At 33.1% G+C, this 17,037-nt stretch overlaps 2 protein-coding genes and 1 long non-coding RNA gene across 3 annotated transcripts; 2 read left to right on the top strand and 1 right to left on the bottom strand.

Annotated features, from left to right (window-relative positions):
• Positions 1-991: 991 nt before the first annotated feature.
• LOC133678472 (F-box/LRR-repeat protein At5g63520-like) lies at positions 992-4,174 on the top strand. Its single transcript, XM_062100769.1, has 10 exons — positions 992-1,061; positions 1,185-1,292; positions 1,413-1,505; positions 1,602-1,730; positions 1,933-2,031; positions 2,120-2,159; positions 2,317-2,469; positions 2,681-2,859; positions 3,149-3,267; positions 3,424-4,174. Exons 1-10 carry the CDS (start codon positions 1,059-1,061, stop codon positions 3,881-3,883), a joined length of 1,383 nt encoding a protein of 460 aa, XP_061956753.1. The 5' UTR covers positions 992-1,058; the 3' UTR covers positions 3,884-4,174.
• Positions 4,175-4,618: 444 nt separating this feature from the next.
• LOC133678695 (F-box/LRR-repeat protein At5g63520-like) lies at positions 4,619-9,720 on the top strand. Its single transcript, XM_062101145.1, has 10 exons — positions 4,619-4,886; positions 5,105-5,215; positions 5,319-5,411; positions 5,506-5,625; positions 5,811-5,912; positions 5,996-6,035; positions 6,589-6,744; positions 6,880-7,067; positions 8,297-8,415; positions 8,831-9,720. The coding sequence occupies exons 1-10, from the start codon at positions 4,680-4,682 to the stop codon at positions 9,285-9,287; spliced, it is 1,593 nt and encodes a 530-aa protein (XP_061957129.1). The 5' UTR covers positions 4,619-4,679; the 3' UTR covers positions 9,288-9,720.
• Positions 9,721-14,563: 4,843 nt separating this feature from the next.
• On the bottom strand, positions 14,564-16,910 carry LOC133677856 (uncharacterized). The gene is made up of 2 exons (XR_009835850.1): positions 16,680-16,910; positions 14,564-14,953 (listed from the first exon to the last, which is right to left on the bottom strand). It is a non-coding gene; the product is annotated as an uncharacterized LOC133677856 (long non-coding RNA).
• Positions 16,911-17,037: the final 127 nt, after the last annotated feature.

Genomic DNA, 17,037 nt, shown 5'->3' with positions numbered 1-17,037 from the left:
CAAACACAAGCTTCCATTGAAGAAAGTGGAATTTAAGAATAGCAGCTGGGATCTCATAAGCCTAAGTAGAATAAAAAAAATAACTCTCTCTACTTATAAAAAACTGTAGGAGGTATTTATCTGAAACCAGTTTGTTATATTAAAATATTAATATAATAATATTTTTTGGTTAGTTACTAATTAATTAATCCAAGCTTTTTATTTTGTTTTTACTATTTTTTTAATATAAAATTTCTTTTCAAGCCTTAAACTATTAATTAGTTAAATAAATAACCTCTTATACTTTATTTTTTAGAAAAGTTTTCTTCATCTTTTTTATTTGTTTCATTATCAAATTTTAATTTTATTTCTTTATAATTAGTTATTGAAAATGTTAGGGTTTATAATAATTTATGGGTTTGTTGAATTAATATGTGTATGAGTAATATTATATGCTAATGGATATGAATTGAAATGAGTTTTGATGAATTGATAAGTATTTTGTTATGAATTTTATATGAAAAATGATGATAGTAAATTTACTAATGATTAAAAATGAAGTACATGATAACTAAAAAAATTAGGGACATAATAAATAAATTAAAAAAAATATTTAATATTTATGTTTAATCCACTTGTACAAAACAACAAGTCAATAAGAACAACATCAATTTATAACAATCCTTTTAAACTATTATTTTAGATGTTATATATCATATGTCAGCATAGAATTGTTGCAAAAAACTTTTCTAATTATTGAAAGATTTAGAAATAAATAAATAAAAGTTTGTTGTATATATTGAGAAATATATTTTTAATGAGATTAAAAATAAAATCATTATAAAGTAATTTTAAAATATAAAATCGCTTGACTTGAGTTTGTACATATATTTCAAATTAATTTTTATATTTAACAAACACACACACACATATATATATATATATATATATATATATATATATATATATATATATATATATCAAATATTTTTCATTAATTTATCCTCTCATTTAAAAAATCCTCGCCGCTGACAGCAACGGCTAACCAAAGTTTTCTTAAGAAACCGAAGAAGAGAATAATGGTAATGAAATTAAAGATTAACCAAAATGAAGTGGATAGAAATCTTCAAGTTTTCCCTTTGTGCTCCATTGTTTTATCAAACAAAACCAAATAGAGCTCACTAGTTTTTGTGCTACGATGCTAGGATGCTGTGAAAGAGGTCATTGAGCAAGTTCTCTCTGAGCCTATTCGTCCACACTTTGCTATTGCCTGCATTAGCAAAGAGTTCAACTTGGAACTGGCTCATGGACTGGTAATAATTCTCTTCTGAATCTTTCATATTATTGTATTTGGTTAATATGCTCAAGATTCCCACTTCTCTCTTCCAATCAGAATAAAATTTTGATTTCATTACCTATGGTCTTTCGTGCAGATAATTGAAAAACTGGGTTCAAGAATCCCAATAATTACTAATGTTTCCAGTGGAATCATTGGTGTCGATGTCATTGCTGATGAACTGTTTGAGGTTTGTGTTTTTCTGATGATTTCATACGCATGTTTATATAAATTAATTAAAATTTCTGCTGGTGGTGATGCCAAACCTTATGGAATTAATATGCAGGAAAAATGGGAAACAACTTCCGGTCCTAATATCCAAGAATCAGATATAGCTGAAAGAGGACTAGTTCTGCTCGTTGGATTTTTACCTGGACTCAAAATTGGCACCATTCCGCTGTTACAACCGAGACAGGTAAGGTTCATTGTGCTTAATGGAGAGCAATATTATCTTCAGGAATCCCCCATCTTATATAATAATGCATTGGGAATACTGGCCATCATACTCAATGAAGCATAAAGTGCTATGACATTGAATTTGAAAAGTATGAGAGCTATTATTTGTTGTTTGTCCACTAAATGGATTACTGACTTACAACATTTTTCACCATCATCAGGAATCCAATACATTGGTTGACAAATTTGTGATGGATATTTTACATTACACAGCTGCTGTTTCAGATTGTGCAGCCCCTGCTGGGATCATAATGTTTGGAGTAAGTTGGCGTCCTTGTATAAGCTTTTAATTAAAATTCTATTAAATTTCTTTGGTTGCTATAACATGTGCCATTGTTGATTGTCTAGGACAAAACCACTGACATGAAACCTATTGTTGCAAAGATGGGTAAGTACCTTACCAGATACATATTTGTGGTATAAGGTGGCTTGTTTCATTCATTTGTAGCATTTCTAGCTAACAATAACATGTACGGTGTTCAAAGTTCTAGTTGTGGCGCAGCTCACATATGTACTATGTAGCTTATAACATTTCAACTTAGCAGATTGTGCTATGCCAGAAGAAACAGTCATTGTAGGCGATGCAAGTGCCAACTTCATTTTCAGAACTGGGGATGATTCTTTAAATCAACTCGTGTATACATGCTGCTTTCAAGCTGTTGCCCTTGTTTTTGCAAGGGATAGATACAAGCCTGAAGGTACTTGATGATTTGTATGAATTGAAGCAAATTATGCTAAAACTAACACCATGTGCTTCACTTAAAAATTAGAAATGACGTAGCTGGTATCATACTTTTGGAGCTTCCAAAATATGCTAGACGCATCATTTTACCTTTCTGTTGCTGCCCTTTTCGCCTAAGATTATGAATTTGTTTTGATGAGTCCTTTCTGGCCTTTGGGGTTGAGCAGGTTTAGGAGAAATTCAATTCCACGTCACAAAGTCAACAGGTGTACTACCATTTGGTCCCATGCTAAAGGCAGTTTGTGTTGTACCAAAAGATTCAGAGCGTTCATGTCTGTTTGCGAGACTGGAAGGACAGGATGGCATTATGGCTGCCGGGGCGATTTTAAATGAAATCAAACAACAGGTTCTCCTTCTTCTTTGTTTGTTTTGAATAATTGTGCTGTTTTTTATATGGCTATTTTGATTTCTAAATAAATATCATCTTTTTTTACCATTTTAGAGAAGTCAAGCAATGAAAGGATTTCCTTTTCTTGATTTCGTTGTTGAGTTTAAGACATATAACCGAGAAATTTCTTGGTTGATTACTGTAAATCTAACTAAAAAGAGTGTTTCCTTTTGAAGGACAGTGTCTCATTGTTAAATTGTTTTAAAGCTCATTTTCTTCCTTAAGTAACCTATTGAATCTGTTACAGTTAAGGGAAGAAGATATGTTTGCTGATCTTTACATTGGTGTCACCAAAGAAACTCAACGCACCAGTGATTCAGGGATTTTGACACCAGGAAAATCTTTGGATTTCTACAAAGTCATAGGGTAAAATAAGTGATCAGTTTCCATCTCTGCTGTGTCTCATATTGTTTTTTATTCGATAACAAAGATATCTTGTCCAGATTATATGTTCAGGATTTCTTTGATCATCAGTAGCAGAAAATATGTAGATTAATTGTGTTTTCTCTTGGCCATTAACAGAGGAGGAGAATATTACTTTACTGTCAATGGTATCGGCATCAGAACTGGTGATTCCTTCCTATTCTACCAGTCAGATTCGGCTACTGCTTCGTCATCATGTGACCATGCCTTCAACAAACTTCTAGCTCTGAAGGCAGAACTGAAAAGCAAAAATTATCTTCGTTTGAGCAATTTAGCTGACAAGGACGATAAGGAAGAAGTGCTTGGTGGTTTCATTTTCTCTTGCTATCATCGCGGTGAGTCATTCTTCGGAGACACTTTTGTTGATAGCTACCCATTCTGCAACAACTTTCCTACAGCTCCAGTAGCAGGATTATTCTGCAGAGGAGAAATAGGAAGGGGCCCCAAAAGCTTGATGAACGAAGAATATGACGACGAAACCTCCCCTCGATGCTGCGTCCATGTTTACAGCACAATATATTTGGTTATGTCATATCTTCCACCACCTTTAGAGAGTTAATATCTATGAGGAGACAAGCATGAAGCAATTCTGCAACACTGAAAAGAATTGCGAATGTATCGCTGGGACTAGCAGGATAGCAAGGATGTTGCATTAGAGGAGTTGGACAGGTTCTTACTTGTCAGTATAATTAGACTGAAGTTATTAGAGGAGTTGGACAGGTTCTTACTTGTCAGTATAATTAGACTGAAGTTATTTAGTTTTTCATCCAGTGGATGTTTGTATGCATAATAATGTGGAACTAAATTGGAGAGGATTACTCCTTTTCTATATGATCTGGTTTGCCTAAAAGTTTTGCCTTTGAAATACACTCAAGCTAAAGAATTACATGATTGTTCAGGAAAAGAAAGTTTGAGAACTACGAAGAAGCGAAAAGCCTCTAGTTCCTAGTTCTTATGGCCAATTCATGCCCCTTGACAATTTAACGCACGCTTATCCACCTACTTTGACAGAAAACAAGAATGTGCATGTGTGGAAGTGGATGTTCTGTCTTGCAACGCGAAAAGTGGCTCGAAAGTAGCTTGACCCTTGTCCATTGCAACTTGCTAGCTACAACTCAGTAACAGTTGCAACAACAGTGCAATGAAACGCACTAAAACAGATGTCGTTCAATAGGTTCAAATGACAAGTCGTTTACATGCATTGAGAAACAAAACAAAATACGTTAATCAGATTCGAAAGACCAGTCGTTTGCAGGTATTGCAGAACAAAGCAGAATTTAAATCGGATGCAAATGACCAGTCGTTAAAAGGCCTTTTACTTTCAGCCACAGCTGGAGAATTCTGATAACACAACAATGGAGGAGAAACCGAAAGAACCCAAAATGCCAATGACAAGCTTTGCATCCATAAACGAAGACCTTGTACAAAACATAGTAAAGAGACTACCAGCTTCATCCTTTGCATCAGCAGCTTGCGTTAGCAAATCATGGAATCAAATTTGCAATCAAATCCTCTCCAAACCAAAGTTCGCCTCTGCTTTTTCTCTCAATCCAAACGAAAAGGTTTGTTGGGTCTTCAAAAATCCAAATAAAGATCATAACTTTACCGCAAAGTCTCTATCTTGAATTGGGTTTCTGTGTTTTTTCGATGATATCAATATTTTGCATTAGAAGACTCTTGTTAGGTCCTTAAAAAATCAAGAAAAGATCATCGGTGTAATGTAAAGCCTCTAACTTGAATTGGGTTTTTTTTTTCTGTGTGGTTTTTGATGATCAAACAGGTTGCATTAGAAGAGGTTGTCAATAAGGTTCTCTCTGAGCCCATTAGACCTCATTTTGCTATTGCCAATGTTATTGGCAGTGGAGTTGATCTGAGAGAAAAACTTGATTTTGTAAGATTTATTATCGGTCGAAGTATTATCTTCGGGCAATTTTTGGTTTTCTTGTTTTGGGTCAATATGATGCTGAGTCGATTTGCATGGTTTTGTGTTGTAGTTAGCAACAAAACTTGGTTCCCAAACTCCAATTATTGTGTCTTGTGCAAGTGGAATCATGGGAAGAGATGCGGTTACTGGTGAACATAGAGAGGTCAGCACTGTAAAAGATTAGTACTTTTGTTCTTTTTAAGAAATATGAAAGACTACATTTTTGGCTTCTTTCAAATAAATGTGTGCTTGTGCAGGTTATGTTGGAAGAATATTGGGCTGATGGAGAATCAAATTCATGCTTTGGTATCATTTTGACTGTGGGGTTTTTACCTGGACTAAAAGTTGATGTCATCCCGCTGTTACAACCAAGAAAGGTAACTAAACCTCAGTTTGGAAAATGATATTCTCTATAGGATTCTTCATTTCTATTGCCCTAAGTTGAATGGTTCTGTGGCTGTGAGCTTGATTTGCCATATGTGATGTCTAGCATATGCCGCTATATGAATTTGTTGTCAATAAGCTAACTGATCTTTATTATGTTCTGCTGATATGAAATCAGGTACATAGACCGGCTTTGGTTGATTACTTTGTGATGAATATTAGGGATTATGCAGCTTCTGTTTCTGGTTGGGCATCACCTGTTGGGATAATACTGTTTGGAGTAAGATAATGTTTTCCAACTTGCTTGCACATCCTTTTATTGAGTGTGATTCTTGCTAAGATGTGATTTTGGTCCTGCTATAGGATGAAGGTGCTGACCAGAAACCTGTCATGGAAAAGCTGGGTGAGTTTTCTCAACTAAGGAAACTTTCTTTCTTCTTGTGCTTCTTGTTGTTCATAGGAAAATATAGAACAAGGCTTGTTTTGTTACAGAAAACATGGCAAACGAAGAGTACACAAATTTTAACTTTGGGACCCCTGACATGGCAAACACTGCTAATTCGAATTGTGCAATTAATTGGCATGGTTGATCTGAGGGTTCATATTTTATACATTTCTGAAACCAAATATTATGAAAAGGAAGGCATTTTTGTATCTATTGTTTGTTCAATTTTTTTTTTCTGGAAGAGTCTTCAGAGGTTGATGAGAGACAATTCCTTTTCTGTCGTGCTCACCTGCAGCAATAAATTATTTAAGAATGTACAAGTTTGTCACTAATCCTATCTGTTTGGTTACTCACTAGATAGTGTACTAAGCAAACACATCCATTTAGCCGATAAATTAATTGGCTATTTAATTCTTGTCCTGGGTTTTGAAAGTGTTGCTAGACATCAAAAACTGTCACATAGCAGTTCCTGTGCTGCTTCTTAAAGTTGATAATATGTTGTATGTTGCAGATCATGCCATGTCAAGGGATACTGTCATTGTTGGTGATGAGAGAGCTCAATTCCTGTACCGAAGTGGCGTAGAGTCCCGAAATGACTATGGGAACAGTGAACATTTTCCTGCTGCAGTTGCTCTTGTATTTGCAAGGGATCGAGACAAGCCTTGTGGTATCGGTTTATTAATCTCTGTTTTTGCTATTTCATCTTTTGCAACTAAAATGGATTGGCAATGTGCAGACCTTTTCATTGTCGAATCACATGACATGCTCTCTCATACCTTTGCTGCTCTCACTTATTGAGCAGGCACAGGGGAAATCCAATTCCATGCTGCATTATCCTCTGGTGTTTCTGCAATAGGCCCAAGGTACAAGGCAGTTTCTGTTAGAAAGATTGGATCTGAGACAGGTTGTACGACATTGCTTACTGCCAGAAGAGAAGGGGAACAAGAGATTCAAGATGGTCAAAGGATTCTAGATGACATCAACAATGAGGTATGTTTTTCTTCTGGAAACCCATTCTTTTTTGCTTATGGTGATTTCTTAACTCCTAGTTTATTTGTAGTGTTTACATAATCTATTTATGATATTTGTTTAAGATCTATGTTTAGAAATATACATTTGTAGATTTTGATGTTTAAGATCTCTCCTTTTGTTTTAGTGCTCAAATTAATTGGGATTGAGTAATTGGCTTTACTTTACTGTTGCGTGAATCATATGCATAGTCACACACAAACTTTTGTTTAGTTTAACAACCTCAGATCATGTTATCTCTGACTGACAATGATCTATCTGTTACATTAATGTGGTTGGAAAACGAGATAGAAATCATATTCTCTGGTATAGTTTTTGGTTTGGCTAAGGTCAGTCACTTGGAATCATATTTATTATTGCTTTATTAATGTATACTGCATTATGCACTTGGTTTCCTTCCATTCCAAATTTACCTATTTTTAACTAGTCCTTTTCTAGGGTTTCAAAGTGTCTGCATCATGATCGTAATTCATAGATATTAAATTGGTGATGTGGAGATGGCTCCTTGATATGATAGGATATTTGCAATTTCCAATTCAAAAGTTTATTTCACTTCCGAGTTAAACAAGAAAAAAAGAATTTGATGCTTAAATATACTGTTTCACTATTATTCTGAATAGCCTATTTTCTGAAGTGGTCCAATGTTGGTTTCAGAAATTACATGTCTAAAAGGTTATACAAGGATTTTAAAAAATTGTTTTTTTTTCCAGATTGGAAGTGCTTATTAGGCAATGATATAGTATCCGAACTAAACTGTGTTTCAATTAACGTTAGATTTTACTCTCCCGAACTAAACTGTGTTTCAATTAACGTTAGATTTTACTCTCAATGGAAATCAGCAGTTAAGCTATACAAGAGTTTTCTTGCTGCATACACTCTTATAATCTGAAATGTTAATAATAGAGCTCTTGTTCTTACATTTAAAAGTTGTTGCCCAAGATGAGTGTAGGTTTCTTTTCTGCTTTTAATTATAGGTTTTCTTTAGTTTTTAGCTTTGCATTGACATTTATGTTATTGTCTTAAAGAAAGTTACCTACTTTCTATGCTCCAGACAAGAAAGAAAATTGTACATTGGTTTTTGAGTGGTGTTTCACTGTTATTAATCTTTTATTATATTATATTTGATTGAATGTAGAGAATTAATCCTTTCATTGCATTTGTTCTCTCTCAAAAGTATAAATATGTGACAGTTGGTGAACCAAATTGGACGCCCTGACCTGTACATTGGGGTTACTGAACAAAGAAAATGCTTTATTGGGTCAGAGAAGTCAAGAGTGATGACATTCCTGGTTTTCCATGGAGTTATGGGGTGAGATGTTTAACTTTCATAATTTTAATTGGCCTTGTTTTTTCTTACAGACATTCACCATGTGCTTAGAAGAATTTACCAAACATGAAGCATCTGTTACTTTCATCACTCACCTTGTCAAACTTTAAGAGATTCATGCATTATTTTCTTGTATTCCTTTTTACTCTGGATTCCTTCACAATGACTGAAATGCTATACTCTCAAGCGTTTCTGAATCTATAACCAAAACAGCTGATGAAAATTGAATTGTTTTACTTTAGTGCAGTGTGCACAAGTGCTAGAACCAACAATATTAGTATCATAACAAACAATAAATTTGGATGTGGGAGTTTTTTCCTTTTGCTTGGTTTAAAGCTCACACTTGCAGACCATTTTCAAATATACTCTTCTCATCAAGCTGGTTCCTTGTCAACAGAGGAGATCAAGAGTACCTTTTTGCTGATGGAGTTGGCATCAGAACTGGTGACTATTTCCAATTTTACCATTCAGATCCAACTACTGCACTATCTTCATGTAATGAAGTCTCTAAGAATTTCAGAAAACTGAAGCTAGATTGGAGTTCTAGAAACTGCCTTCAAGCAGGAGTTTCTGATAATGTCTGTAGTAAGGAGCTTGTTGGAGGTTTTGTTTTCTCTTGTTGTGGCCGTGGTGAATCATTCTTTGAACGTTGCAATGTTGATAGCTCACCATTTTTGGACAATTTTCCTGGGGTCCCAATGGCCGGAGTATTTTGTCGAGGGGAAATTGGACGTGGCTTTTCAGTTTTGAATGCGGATGAAGGCCCAGAAGAAAGGACTTTGCATTGCTGCCTGCATGTATATAGCACTGCATATCTCTTGGTGTCTTATACTCCGGCACCTCCAGAGCATTAGATATTTCTTCTTCCAGATGGATTACCAGAAGTGACTGCTGTTGTTGGGACTGGGTAGTTATGCTGCTTGATTGCATTTTTATGTGAAAAGGCCAGGATATGATATGCAGGTCTTTTTGGTCTTGTTATTTTATAACCATAAGCTAAACGTTTCATGAATTATATTCTCACTTCAGCAGTCAACCAAAACCACTAGCACTAATGTTATCTGGGAAGCCGGGATGAGCAGTGCACAACCTTGCTTTGTAATATCAAGTTATCATTTTGTTGCACTAGATTCAAGGATGTCTGATCTTTCCATACTGCGCCTTGTTCTCTTCTGCAACTTGACAGTTCGTGTAATAAGCATCAAAAAATTGTATTGCCTTGTGTTTCTTATCTTTCTATTTTCAATGGATAAATTATGCAACAGGATTAGATATTTCAATTCAAAATAGATCTCTTGTTCTATGCTTAAGAAAAATGAGCCTAGCTTTAGGATTTGTTGTTTTTCCTTCTCTGGGGACATTTAATTTTCTCTAGGTTTCAGGATAGATGTATTAGCCACATTTAATTTTTGATTCTTTGTTATTTCTCTGCTCTTATCTCATGAAACTCACGAAATTTACAAGTGTTTCAAAATCAAAATAAAAAATGTATAGAACAGAATTGACCAAATACGCATAAATTTGTTTAGCTCTGAACTTCTGGTGCAGTTGGAACTAGCTTTATTCTTATCATGTATCTCACCCTGTTACCAACCATATTTGCTTACTTCATGTGGTTGGAAACTTGAGTAACTTGTGTTCTACTGAACTGGAGCCTTATAAATAGCATGTACAATCTCAAATATCTGGTAGAATTTTCTATTTTGCTAAACTCAATTGCTTGTAATTATGGTCGCTTATGATTAGTTCGTGCTGTACTGTGCACTTGATTTCTCTATTCTAAAAGTCACTAATTACTGAGCCTGGTTGGTTTGTAAGGATTGTAGTTATCGCACCTTGATCATAATTCATATGTTCTGTAGATATGGCTCTTTGATATCATAGGAAAGGTGAAATTTCTAATTCAGAAGTTGCTTTTGCTTCTGGGAAACCATGAAATGGATGCGTAATGCATGACCTCATTTGTAGAACTGTTGTTCTGAAATGACCTCTTGTCTGAAATGATCAAATATATGGTAGAAGTTAAAATTAATTGTTTTTTATTTATAAAGATTTGCTTTTCATTTGTTCTGCATGAAAATATCTATCTCGGAACAATTTTAACCAAATATTTAAATTTAATTTTTTTAGATTCCAGCTAAAAATATTTTTCTTCCACCTATGCTCTTTCTAGAAAAAACAAATCACATAAAAATACATTTCCAGATAGCAAATACAGATTCAAGCACTGCATTGTCTTCTTGTAGTGATGTATCTGAGAATCTGAGAAACTTGAAAGGCAATAAGGAAATTCTTGGCGCTTTTTATTTGGCGCCACTCTGAACACTGACTGCAGTCTTGATAGCTCACTATTCTTGGTTGGAATGTCTTGTCTTAAGGAGATTGGACGTAGAGATTTTAGATTCTTTTCGTTAAGAAGGAAAAATGATAGATTTGCAAACTAAACAGTAAACAAGCATTCACATTCATTCACGGTAGGAGTGTTAAAATAACGAGTTTATCTCTAATATTTGCATTAATTTGAATGATATGGATATTATAACTGATAATAAATTAAAAAAGTAAAAAAATAAATATTACATATTAAAAAAAGATTTTTATAACCCAATCAATTCATCTGGACTCGCATGCCTTAACATATTTATCTTTCATATAATAGTTTATGAATTGAAAATTTATTTTTATTTTATTTAAAAATATTTTGGCTTGAGATTTTTTGTTATTAGTCTTATGATTAAATTTCTTTACGTAAGTAAATACTTGTTTTTTTTTAAAACAAAGGGGCAGGTAACTAGAACTTAATATATAGTAGTATATCTTAAATTTAAATTTGAAGTGTATGGCGTGTATAGTTCATGCTTTAGTTGTTTTTAAATCCAGACTCATAAAAATTAATAATATTTTTAATTTTATATGTTGAAAATTTTTAAAAATATATAAAAAAATAATAATAATTTAAAATTATGCAGAAACACGATCTAATATCATTCGCAAACATCCCAGAACACCAGCAAATCAGGCATACAGGAATTCCTAGTCTAGAGAGTAGAGATAGATATCTACAGAAAACGGTTTGTCGTTGAGTGGTCGTAGAGTGACGTATAGTTCAAAGAAAGGCTTATCTTCTTTTGAGCAGGAGCGGTAAAATTCTGAAACTGTTCAAAGGAGAAGAAAACAAAAGAACCCCAAATGCCAATCTAAGTCTTTGAATCCATAACTTGTTCAAAGCATATACTAAAGAGTGCCAGATTTATCATTTGTATATTCAGCTTGTGTTAGCAAATCATGGAACCAAGTTTGCCATCGAATCCTCTCCAAACCAAAGCTTGCTTCAGCTTTTTCTCTCGATCCAGACGAAAAGGGTTTGTTGGGTGTTTTTAGAAGAACCAAGAATGATCATATATTTAGTGTAAAGTATCTTTCTTGAATTGGATTTTTGAGTTTTCTTGATGGTTTCAATAGTTTGCATTAGAAAAGGTCTTTAAAAAATCAGGGAAAGATCATATCTTTAGTGCAAACTCTCTTAACTTGAAGTGGATACTTTTCTTTTTTGTGTTTTGATGACCTTAATAGATTTTGTTAGAACTTAGAAGGGGATTATTGGGTCTTTAAATAATCGGTAAAATGTTATAATTTTATTGTAAAGTTTCTCATTTTGAATAGTTTATTTGTTTTTGTCTTCTATTATCAAACAGATTGGAGTAGACGAGGTAATTGATAAAGTTCTCTTGTATCTTATTATATATATATATATATATATATATATATATATTTTTTTTTGTGATTATAAAATCAAGATTAGAATTTTAGGATCTCAAAATTATATTTTCAACTTATGTTAAAAATATCTCAAAAACATCCTAGGAATTCTAATAAATACATTTCCAACCCCAACCACCCTCTAATCATTGTAAAAAAATGAAAATTAAATGAAAAGAAAAGGAGTTTATGAACCCTAGCCTATTTTTTTCAATATAGTTAAAAAATAACATCATCTCTATTAAACTCCTCTCATAAAAACGAACTCACTATTACCAAACTCAATGTTTTTTTTAGCTGAAATGTAGTCATTCAATCACTTTTTATCTCCTCAAAATTTTCTAACAATTTTCTCTCCCAACATCTAGGGATAGGAGCTTGAAAAAAATAAAGTGCGGAACTTAACTATAAATTATAAAACAATAGGGAGAAAATAAATATATAAATCAAAACTTTAGGGACCAAATAGAAGTTTTCTTTACCAAAATGAAAATGGAGTATTTTTTTTTTTGGTACTGTTCTTTTATTTTTTATATATATATAATTGCAACCTAAAATTTTATTTCACAAAATCAATTTTTAATTTATCATCAAAAATTTCCTTGATATATAGTTGGTATATGTGAGAGTATGTAAAGCTAAAGAAATCTAAACACATAAAGTCATCTTAATATAATTTAGAAGGATAACCAAAAAAGATTTCAATCCATAATAATCTTAGCATGAGCGAACAATTAATGCACCGCAGCATAGCACACATTTCCTTTCCCTATATTTTTGGTTTTTCTTTGTAATTTATAATCTATAATAAAATGGGATATAATAAATAATATTAGGCTTTCTTGTTGTTTGAGATGCTTTGCAAACATTTGCATAATTATGCCTGCAAAATTTAGTTTAGTTTTGTCACGCAGCTTGTGTTGAATTTTATGTCAAATATTAATATTTTTATATATTTTGATTATAGTAATAAAATAAAAAATTGATTAATAATATGTTTTGTTTAGAATAAATTTTATACACCTAATTCACTTATCATTTTAGAAAGTTACCTTAATTCTAGAACATCAACTCGAACTATCTTTATTCTTATCAGGTTATACATCAGTGATAGTTAAGCAACTTTGTTAAGTTACTGTGGTCAGAAGCTTCTGTAATTTGTCATCTACTACTTTTACTTAAGTGATATATATAAAAGGCTGGAATAATTTTAAATCTATGTAAATTTTTCTATCGTACTAAAGTCCTGTCATAACTTTAATTTGTCGGTTCATCCATTATATGTTTTATATTTGATTATTTTGCACCAAATGTGATGTGGGACAAAAAAAATTAAGTGAGAAGAAAGAAAAAGCCAAAGAAAGAAAAAATCCAAAAGCAAAAAAGGGAGGAGGAGAAGCTTGCAAATTTATCTAACAACTGTTATGTCTTGATAGCAAAAACTTAAAACAACCAACACGGAAAATAAATTTCAAGTCCAAAATAGAAACTCAAATAAAAATTCAAGTAAATTAAACCCAATAATATAGGCTAAAAACCAATCTTCCAACCAAAAAAATAATAGTTTGTGCTGTCATTTATCACTTATCATCATATGCAAATGTGAATTGTGCTTTGAGTCTAGTGTCTCCACTAGATAAAGTTGAGATTATAAACTATCCTTGTAAGTAAAATCACCATACAAAAATAAATTTAAACCTATGTTTTTTTACTTGGAGATTAATCAATATCATAATATACTAGAAAAATTATAAGTGCGTAATGTTAGGCCTTTAAATGTGAGGAAATTGATTGAAAAAGAAGTGTTGATTTGTATAAATATGTTGTGTGTTGCATTAATTAGTACGTTGGCTAAAAATATAGTGTCGACCCTACATAGAAGTGTATATTTGAGAGAATTTATCAATAAAGCATAGAAAATTGTATGCATGGGCGGTGCATATCGTTGTCTTTTAACTTCACAAAACTTGATAAAATATTAAAGTATATATGTATTGGACACCTTGCCGCAAGGGTCAGGGTGTAGTCGTTTAGGCTGAAGTCTGAACACCGTGGGTTTTTACGTTTGGTCCACCGCGAGCCAAATGACAAGGCAATAAAGCAACAAGTATGTTGTTGTTTTGGCCATGATCCAAATGATTATAATTCTTTTATATTTTAAACATATATGTTTAAAAAACTTAACTAGTAGAAGTAGAAGAAGAAAATATTTACTTGTTTTGTAGGTGAAGTTATCTTTTTGTGTGTATTGCGAAGTGTGTGCATTAGAGTTTTACTCATAATTTTTCTAACGTCTAGGAATGCATGGAATTGTTCCATGAGTGAGAATGATCATTGATTCTTTCAAAACAAGTGGGCATGGAGACATATATAGAGAAGGATCATTGATTTATTTGGAGATAAATTATGTGGAAACCTAAAGAACGATCCATGATCATTTTCTTAGGTTAAGAAATTCACAGGATCTTAGGTTAAGCTGGCAATAGAGGGTGTCCTCGTATTTCTGGGATGGTGTTGATTTGTGTATGTAAGAGGCTTTATTTATATCAGAAACGTGCTCCCCGATGAAAGTGCTGGGGGAATAGCTGCAGGGTCATGTCCCCTTCTCTGTATGTGCTACTTCAATCCTGGTTTCTGTTTCATGATTAAATTCCCTGCCACTTTCCCTAGGATCACAAATCATTTAAATGTAGCTCTCTTCATGGCTGCTAAGAAATTGTTGCTGGAACTGAAAGAACTTTCCCCCTTTTTTCCCATTTCCCTGTAATGGTGCAAAAAAATTCTTCGTTGAAGCATATGTGGGGGGAATTCAATTTAATCTGTAGACTATATGTATTCTTTCATCCAACAAAAAATGAAAGGAAAAGAAAAGGCATCAAATGACAGGTAATGGAAATTATGAAACCCTACATGATATTACATGACAACTCTATTAAATTATTCAATGGTTTCTCTCTTAATACGTACACGCACCTGCAGACATATATGCACATATATCAAAGAGAAAGTTTAATGCATACTTGTCACATACAAAGATCATTGCAGAAGTCGGGTGTATTTCATGAATTAATCGACTAAATTCAATTTATAAAATTAAGAAAGATTATATAGATTACAAAAGAGGAGATGGAAAATCATAATTAGCATTAATAAATAAACCAAAAGAGAGTTAATTAACTAGGCACCTAACTAAAAGAAAAGAACATGCTTCCACTGATGATGCATGCTCAAGTACCATACACAAATTTCATTAACCCATCCATGGATTTAAGCAAGAGGGCTGTCTATATATATGGATCTTCATTATTACTATATCTTCGTCTAGACCCTTTTCTTGATTTCTTTTCTATTTTGGGTCATTCACACATGCCTAAACCCTAAAACTAAACTTCATATGAACTCCAATGAGTATGGAAAAATAAGTTCTGGATAGAAATAATGAAGATACATTGAAAACCTTTGGTGGCCAATTTTCTTCGAAATATTTATGATTAAATAAATAAGTGAAAGATAAAAGGAAATGTAAAATGAGGGATGAATTAACCATATACATTTCCTAAGAAAAACATACATATTAGGGTAACTTAACACTCATCCACGATAATTAAAATCCTGAAAGAACAACATCACGTACTGTGCAAAAACATAGCCAACCCTTTCTCTCTGACTGATTTGCACTTTTGTCTTCGAAAACGAAAGTAAACCAACCTATATAGCATCGATCCCCATGCTTACATCATTTCCAGAGATGATGATGGGGAGGAAAACGATAGCGTGGAAGCTTATGGATCGATTGAGCGAATATATTGTCTTGTGTTATTGCTTGAACCATCCACTGATTAATAAATTTAGGGTGCGTCAAATATCTGCAGGTTAATGATAATATATATGTAGTCTTGCTATGAGATCTAAGATCATGCAAGATTTAATAAGGGACTGGAGAGAGAAAGAGAGATCATTGGCATATAAAAGGTTCTTAATGAATTGTTCAGTGCTAATTATTATAGGAGTTGGTCGAGCAGAAGTTTATGAAGGAGACAAGAAACTTAATATATGAGTATGAACTACTTGACTATATCATGACTACAAACCACCCCAAATTCTCCAACAAGTTATATCGAACTAGACCGTAAACTTTCAGATATTTTGTGAAAACCAATTTATACCTGTCTTCTTTTTTTTCAGAATATAACCATGGTGTTCAATAATATATTACAAGAATTCTGACAGTATTATACGTGTTTATCATATGGAATCAGCAAATTTGGGCATAACATAGAAGTTGATTGATAAAGGTTAAAGGAAAAATAAGATAAATATGAAAAAATCTTTCCATCAAAAGCACTAAAAAAAAAAGAAATTTGAAGGATCATAAGAAGTGTGATATTGGCACGGCTCAATCAGATTAAAAGACCCAACATCATAATTTGGGAGATTTGACATGATTGAGCCATCCCAACATCCCCCACTTTCTCCACAGTACTTACCACATGGCAAGATGATTGATTAAGATCCATCAAGCATTTACCACTTGGAGCTCGAAGCATTCAAGATGATCTCGTCTTTGATCGGAGGGGGCTCCGGGGCGGGGAGGGGCGGGGGAGTGGAAGAACATAAGAGAATTGTGTTGGCAATCAATATGAAAGAGCACTCTCAATATTGTTGTATTTATTGAATATTATGGCTAGTATATAAGGGAAAGAAGAAAGTGGAAAAAGTATGAAGGAGGTGATAGCAAGAAATCAAAATGGTTGAGATGTCAAAATCATTGCTTCATTTAGAAGAGTGATAGCATATATAAAATTTCCCATTAGGTCTTGCCACAATTTGCTGAGAGCTTGATGA

Source organism: Populus nigra, chromosome 18 (assembly GCF_951802175.1).
Source record: "Populus nigra chromosome 18, ddPopNigr1.1, whole genome shotgun sequence".
Lineage (NCBI taxonomy): Eukaryota > Viridiplantae > Streptophyta > Magnoliopsida > Malpighiales > Salicaceae > Populus > Populus nigra.
The sequence above is the reverse complement of the archived record's forward strand: the minus strand, read 5'-3'. Positions and strand labels throughout refer to the sequence as shown.